A 7,599-nucleotide genomic window follows, 5' to 3' on the forward strand; every position below is an offset into this window, starting at 1 on the left:
AAGAATTACTTGCCTGTTTTGCTTTAGAGGTCCAGGTGGATCGAACTAAAAAAAAGGAAAGAGAACGAAAGGTCATTCAGCCCTTCTATCAACTGGCTGGAAGATGACCGCCTTCACCGGCAATAAAACTATTAAAGTATGATCCTGAGCCCTTCTATCAATAACAAGGTTAACACAAATGTCAAGATGACATATCTTTGCATCTGGTACCTAACTTTATCCAATTTTGAATTTGGTGTCCAGTTAAATGATTGATTTTGTTTGACTATGTTGACCATCCAATTTTAGAATTAAAATTGTGAAATGACGAACGAAAAAAAGACTTTCAATTTATTTACTAATGTTACCAAGTTAGACACGTGGGTTCATACAAATATGGTCAATAATTGGGAAATGACAAATCGAAATCTTTTTTCGTTGATTATTTCACAATTTTAATTCTAAATTGAATGGACAACACGGTCAAACAAAGTAAATCATTTGACTTGATCACCAAATTCGAAATTGGACAAAATTATACACCAAACACAAAGTTATACCATTGTCTGGGCACCAAAATCAGAATATCCTTTTCTCTGTGCACGCTGTAGTATCTTACTATTAGATGCCTACAGACGCCCCAAGCTAGTCATCATCTAACTGATACATATGAACTACATGCACCACCTTCGTGTGTCTCCGATCAAGGTTCAAACTTCAAACCTTGATCCCTATCAAAAGATGCACTACAACAAAAGGGGTGTATTGCAACATGTCACAAATGTGGCAACAACCCCTATTTAGTGTGGCTATACCTTTTTGCCACATAAAAATATTTTGCCACACGCGTGGCAACAACCTGGGTGGCAAGAAAAGATTGCCACCCCTTTAAGGTACAGTAGCAAAAGCTGGATTTCTTGCCACACCAACTGGTGAGGCAATAACAAGAGGCAAAAGGTATTCCTATTTATCTTTTTTCTATATTTTAAACTTTAATTATTTACTTTAAATTTTTTGCCACATCAACTGGTGAGGCAATAATGTGAGGCAATTTTTTTATTATTATTTAATATAAAATTATTTTGAATTACATTTTATTTAAAAATTATTTTTCCACACCATTGTCTTGGCTATGAGTGCGGCAAGACAAAGCCTGATGCCACAGCTTGTATGTAGCTAAAACTCTTTTACCGATTTACTGACCATTGTAATATTATATTTTAAATTATGTACGGTAACAAAAAGCAGTAAAACAATAAAAAAAAGTGAATCCAAATAAAGAATTTAAGTTCCATTAAATAAATGTAGTTGTCACAAGACATACAGAATCTCACTTAACCATAAGAAAACAAAAAAAATTACACAATCAAACTACAGAAACCTAATAATTCAAACTTGGCCTAGTCCATGTTAAATCAACTCACAGGCGACCTAGGTATCCGATCCCAGACGTTTGTTCCCGTTACCCACGTACCTCCTAAACAAACCAAAACAAAGACCACCAAGCAGAAAGAATATCAACAAATGTAGAGAATCATCATGTCTAATAGAGCATCAACAAATACCTTTATTATCAAGGATGGGAGACTTGCAATCATTTTGAGGTATGTTCAGTTGGTCCCTGGATATGTAAAGCAGCTCCGCAGGTCCAAAGAGTAGATCCTGAGGTCTTTGGCGCTGATCCAACGGTATGAAAGGAGTCGCCGCGTGTCTATTGTCTATTGGGATGCTCCCCAGGCCTGTAAAGCGGCTCCGCAGGTCCAAAAATTTGCTCCTCCGGTCTGCCAGGCTGCTCCCCAAGTCTTTGGCGCTTCTCCAAAGGTATGAAAGGCGTCGGCCCGTGTCTGCTGGGCTGCTCCCCAAGCCTGTAAAACGGCAAATGTCCAAAAATTTGCTCCTCTGGTATGCCAGGCTGCTCCCCAAGTCTTTGGCGCTGCTGAGCTTATAGTGTTTGATGTTCCAATTACCCTTCCTGCCTTTAAATATTCCACCAACAATATAAATGAATAAAACAAAAAAAATGCCATTCAGTTCATAAGTCACACACACAATCCTTAGGTTCACTGTAGAGTATGTTCACCTTAATTTCGGACCACAACCAATCCTTAGCGCTGTCATCTTGCAAATTCCAAGGCTTTTCCCAGTTCCAACGGCGACATTGTTTGATCAACACACCAATGACACCGGAATATTTTACTTGGTTTTTTCCACAAGGTTTTCCTTTTTTCATATCCCAATCAACTACTTCCCCTTACTTTTTCCTCTTTGATCTTTCCAATGAAAGATGCAAAAGTGGTATCACCTCACACCTTTGTCTCTCGAAGGAAATCAACTTCTTAGAGAGTAACGTAAGCATTTTGTACACGGTTAACTAAAAATACATCTAAACATAACAGTACCCAGAAAAAAAAATCACCAGTAGTTTCGAAATTGGAATGCTCTCCTTGCTCCACAGTTTGTTGATATTCCATCCTGAACAAAATAAAAAGGTTTCCTATATAATCATACATCAGAAGAACACTCAGATTAGAATCTAAGAGAGGACTGTTGGAATATGCTAATTTGTAATATCCACATCTATTCAAGGAGCTCATACATAATACTTAAGCAAGAATATAATAAAAGAGTGAGTTTTGAGCAGCCACACTAAAACTAAGCAAATACATCTCCGTAAACAACATCATTGAGTGTTCCAAGTACTGATGTATACTAACAAAAATGAAGCACCTGAATTCTAACACAGCAAAAGAAGCCATCCCTCTCCTATCCTAAGTATGAGTATGTACAGATGCTCAATAGGATGTTAAGCTGATTGTACCTCAGAATATTAAGGCAAGTGACCAATCACACATGATATCATTAAAAAAAAAAGGGTAAATGGCAACAGAATCAGGAGGGTGGGAATAAATCAAAGAATTCAAACTAGGTCATGCATAAGAACCATAGTTTACGCATCATCATACACTATTCCGAAAAATGGGGGAATATAGTTTGGTATGAACTTTAACAACAACCAAAATAGAGATGGATTTTGCTGTTAATGTATTAATCAAATATAAAAACGCCATTTATTTGAAAACTGATCACTTTACATAGCACAATCTCTATATTGGGGAAAAAAATGTGTAAACAGAAAAGGTAGGCAGGAAAAAGGCATCCATATAATACTTTTCTTTCATTTCCCAGTATGACAGTGACCTCATAACAACTGCTATTATGCTAAATATTCCGCAATCCAAAATACAACCACCAAATAAATAAAGAAAAATGAATAGGACAATATCACCATATCAGGATGAATTGGGCATGCAACACTTCATTGCTTTAACATAGTTTTTATGATACACTAATTCTTTCTGTAAATCACTACAACTGAATAATCGATCAGGAGCAACAATTTGTAAAACACATTCAGCATCTTACAATTAAGTAACACCAATAAAGTAAAATGACCTAACGTAACAAAAGGGAAAAGATAGAAGTACAAAAATAAAGTCCGAACCTGAATGTGTTTACCTGTCAACTAATTCGAATGCAAGATTAAGCTGAAACTAAATTCTTTAGCTCCATTAAATGCTCATCATTAGAAATGTTGAGAGTAAGACTAATATTTGTCACTAGTTCTTCCTGCTCCCAACTTAAAGGTCCAGAGGCATATAAGGCGACCATGGTGCAACGATAAGCATGCAGTTCTAATCTATGAATCTATGCTGCCAATTCCTCTTTTGAAGGATGGGAATCTTATGTTACACTACATGATAAATTTGTAAAAATTTCTTTAAGAAAGGTTTTTCTCTTATTTCTAGCGTTACTATTACAACTAATTTTTGGGGAACCAAGACCAACTTAGGAACGGGACTAGGATAATTAATTTGTATGATGAGACCAATCAAATTGCATCTCAAACAAAGGCAAAAAATACTCTCACCTAAATCAGGTGTACGATGAGACCAAGCAAAATTTATGAATTCATCGCAGCCACGAAAATAGTCAGGGTGGCATCTACCCTTCTGCATCCAACTTGTATCCATCTAACCTCGACAAAGCTTAACAATGAGAAAACAACCAGCTCATTCCAAAAATTAGCAAATCCCAAAATTAATTTACCAATATGATTAAGACCTTAAACTCATCAAAAATTCTTAAAGATTCAACTATCTTATCAAATTATGAAATTGCTTTCACATAAGATGGGTTCCTGTTGTATTTCTGTGTACATTGAGAGAAACTCAAGATTGATGTCAAGAAGTTAGGAAAGAGAAAGCTTATTTCTGTTGTTTAACTCGATGAATGGTTGGGATTGAATGTGTGTTGTTTCAGAATGATGTGTTGTGTTTTTCAGGGAAGGAGACCTGAGAAGCAAGAATCAAACTCAACAATGTTCTCTCTAAATCACCAGTTTGAGAGTCGGGATCAAACTGTTCTTAGAAATGCCTGCCTGAACGAGTATTTTCATCATAACACATTCAGCTGTTACCAATCGGCCTAAGTTTTATGCAGCCCAAAAATGGTTCAAATTATGACAATAACAATCCAAAAAATAAACTCAGATTTCAAATTATCTCAATATATCAGATAAACATCAAAAATTTACCAAACAAACATGAAGTTTTAAGAGTTGATAATACCTGATATTGGGAGGCGTCGAGATTCTCTTTTTCCTTAACTGAGAATACAAAACAAGTCGAGATGATTTTATTTGTGGATGTGGGAAAAAAAAATCAAGTTCTATGGTTCAAGTTGCACAGGGGAAGAAAGATTTTTTGGCTGTTCCACATCACCAAAAATACGTATCTAGGGATTTTCCCAAAAAAAGGCACGTGAATCACGTGATTTGTTTTCTTTTCTAATTAACCGGATATTATTGCTATTATTGTAATAATTTAATCGATAAAATTATTGAAAAAAGATAAAAAAAATAATTTAATAAATGTTTTTAGCCTCGAAAAAGAAATTTAAAATTTATCAATTATACTATTGTGCACTATTTAAACCTGTTGCCACGTCTATGTGGCTAGAAATTAAGTTATTGCCTCTTAAAAGGATAACATGATGTAAAAACGTATTTTTTGCCTCATCTATTCATATGTGTAGCAAAAATTCTTACTTAATGCCACACCTATTATTGCGTGAGGCTAAACCCCCCTTATTGCCACATTATTTATAGATGTGTGGAAAAATAGGGAGGCAATAGAACCAGTTTCTTGTAGTGATGCTTCAAGAAAATGTATATTCTTTCCCAAATTTATATACCAGCCAAAAATGCTTGGCATTGTCATAATTAAACAAACAATGGTTAACTGGCAGTGTACATATGTTTTCCTTGTTCTGAGAACTGGCATAGCAAAAGAGAGTGGCGCTGTGTTTTGAACTTAGGCCCTGTCGGCAGATTTTTTGTTAGTAAAACCTGATTAATATGAACATTGTTTGGTTAATAAGAAGGAACGGCTTGTATCGCGTGCGCCAAGATTTTGAAAGATAATAGTTCCCTATAAGTGCAGGAACACTGCATATAAGAAGAAGATTCGGAAGATCTTGTCTTTTCTGAAAATATTTGTGTTTAAAGTTCGTGTAAATTTATGAATGCAGGATTATGGACTGAATCTTGGACATAATGTTATACCACTAGACTAGACACTAATTAAACCGCGTGTAGCAACTTAATTTTCAAGATCTTAATTAAGAATCTCTACAATCGCGTAAAGATTTTCCTAATCCCAAGTTGAAATGGGTATTTATATGTCAATTCTTGTTTACATCAGAATGCAATTTCTTTGTCACTCTGTGCATCTTGGCGTTTAGTCGTTTACTATAGCAGTACTTGCGATTAGAGAGTCTAATAAAAATCACTACCTTTATAAACGTGTTCTTTCGAACCCAATCGTTACGTGTTATACATCAGTTTTCAGAAAACCTAGCCCCCTTGTGGTCAGAAAGTAAGAATAAGCAACAATGTCAATCCTCCCAGAGGAGATCCTTGAAGACATCTTTTCAAGGTAACAAGTGAAGGAATTATTAAGATGCAGGTGCGTATATATGCTTTCGTGTACACTAATCCATACTCTTAATTTTATTTATAAACATCTCAACGTCAGTATCGAAGAATGTAATAGTTATGCATTCTGCACAATTGATTATAATTCATTGCTGTCATCATTAGCATCCTCATGAACGACATCATATGAGGCTGTTGAGATAGATTACCCATTAATTTCTGCAAATAATATATTCAGAGTTGAGAACTTGGGCTCTTCTAATGGCTTGCTTTGGATACGCACTCCCATGAGGGAATTCATGTGGATGCAATTAGTCTGTGGAATCCATCTATATCTATATTAATGAATGAGGAGTAGCGAATTATGTGCGAAGATACCCGAATGAATGAGGTGTAACATAGAAATGCCGAATGTGTGCTTGCAAGTTTTTGGGAGGTACTATATTTATGATTTTGCTTTAATACATGCCATTCGATTTATAGAGTACTTATTTCGATTCTTCTATCAGTTAGATCTTTACATTTTCAGTTTACAGTTAATTTCTTGAGTCTTAATTAGATTCGCTCTTTTTTTTTGATGAGAAGAGAGAAATTTATTAGAGAAAAGAGAACTTACACGAGTCTATCAAAGCTAGACAAACACAGAATTTTTTTTTTAGGAAAAAGCAGTCCCCAATTGGTTACAGTGTTTGAAAAATTCAAATGCACACTCTTTCCACAGGCAGCATCCAAATCAGTTTTGAAGCTGTATTTTTTTTTCCAAATATGCGACAGTTCCTTGGTCTCAGCACAATAATTAGATTCGATCTTCCTTTCTTAGTCCTCTATCTTTTACTATCTCTGCTGAAAGACTAGTTTTAACAACAGAAATGCAAACCATACTTTCGGTCATAATTATTAAACTAAGGAATCATCAGCGCTGTAAAGAATGGCACCGTTCTGAAACTCACAAACTACCCTCAAATGTGAGACGTTTCGGCAAGATAATCATGGACGAAATGTTTCACATTTTCTGAAGAGTCTATTGCCGAAACCGGTGCTTTGAGGGGAAATATGCGACTTTCAAACTGTTGCCGTTCTTTTGAGCTTATCTCCAAAAACTGTTGCCGTTCTTTTGAGCTTATCTCCAAATTGTTGCAACACTAGAAGAACTATTTTTACATGGGGAAGTCTCTCACACTAAATATGAAAACAATAATGTGAGAGGTGCCTTAGTTTTACTTGATAAGACTTTTGATAATGTTGACGTAAGGGTAACTCGCACGAGTAAAAGAATGCTGAACGAAACGTTTCATATTTACCGAAGAGTATATATAGTTCCAGCATTACCCACATGTCAACTTTATGTAAAGTCTTATGAAGTAAAGACAGGCACCCTCCTAGCACTCCCACATTGTTGTTTTCGTATTCGGTGTCAGAAACTTCCCCATGTAACATGGGTTCTTCTAGTATTGCAACTTCTTGGATAACTCGTCGCTAAAATCGAAAGAAAATATGGTTTGCAGCCATCCGTTCCATGAATAGCCCACTAATGAAGAGCGCTATTCTCTACCACCCCAGATTTTAGTTCACCACGAAAATGAGAACATGATCTTCTTGTAGGGACCTCAGCTTGTACGTAAATG

The 7,599-nt window shown here is 35.7% G+C and overlaps 1 protein-coding gene across 1 annotated transcript; it reads right to left on the minus strand.

Moving 5' to 3' along the window:
• Positions 1-1,394: 1,394 nt before the first annotated feature.
• LOC113271920 lies at positions 1,395-2,137 on the minus strand. The gene is made up of 3 exons (XM_026521844.1): positions 2,060-2,137; positions 1,545-1,951; positions 1,395-1,456 (listed from the first exon to the last, which is right to left on the minus strand). Exons 1-3 carry the CDS (start codon positions 2,095-2,097, stop codon positions 1,395-1,397), a joined length of 507 nt encoding a protein of 168 aa, XP_026377629.1. The 5' UTR covers positions 2,098-2,137.
• Between the last annotated feature and the right edge of the window lie 5,462 nt (positions 2,138-7,599).

Source organism: Papaver somniferum, chromosome 4, assembly GCF_003573695.1.
Source record: "Papaver somniferum cultivar HN1 chromosome 4, ASM357369v1, whole genome shotgun sequence".
NCBI lineage: Eukaryota > Viridiplantae > Streptophyta > Magnoliopsida > Ranunculales > Papaveraceae > Papaver > Papaver somniferum.

Bases quoted from the DNA above. Each gene is read 5' to 3' on its own strand.
- LOC113271920 (XM_026521844.1), bottom strand. From the start codon at position 2,097: ATGACAGCGCTAAGGATTGGTTGTGGTCCGAAATTAAG. The intron at 1,952-2,059 runs GTGAACATACTC...ATTTAAAGGCAG, and splicing joins GGTTGTGGTCCGAAATTAAG to GAAGGGTAATTGGAACATCA. The intron at 1,457-1,544 runs GTATTTGTTGAT...TGGTTTGTTTAG, and splicing joins TCCCATCCTTGATAATAAAG to GAGGTACGTGGGTAACGGGA.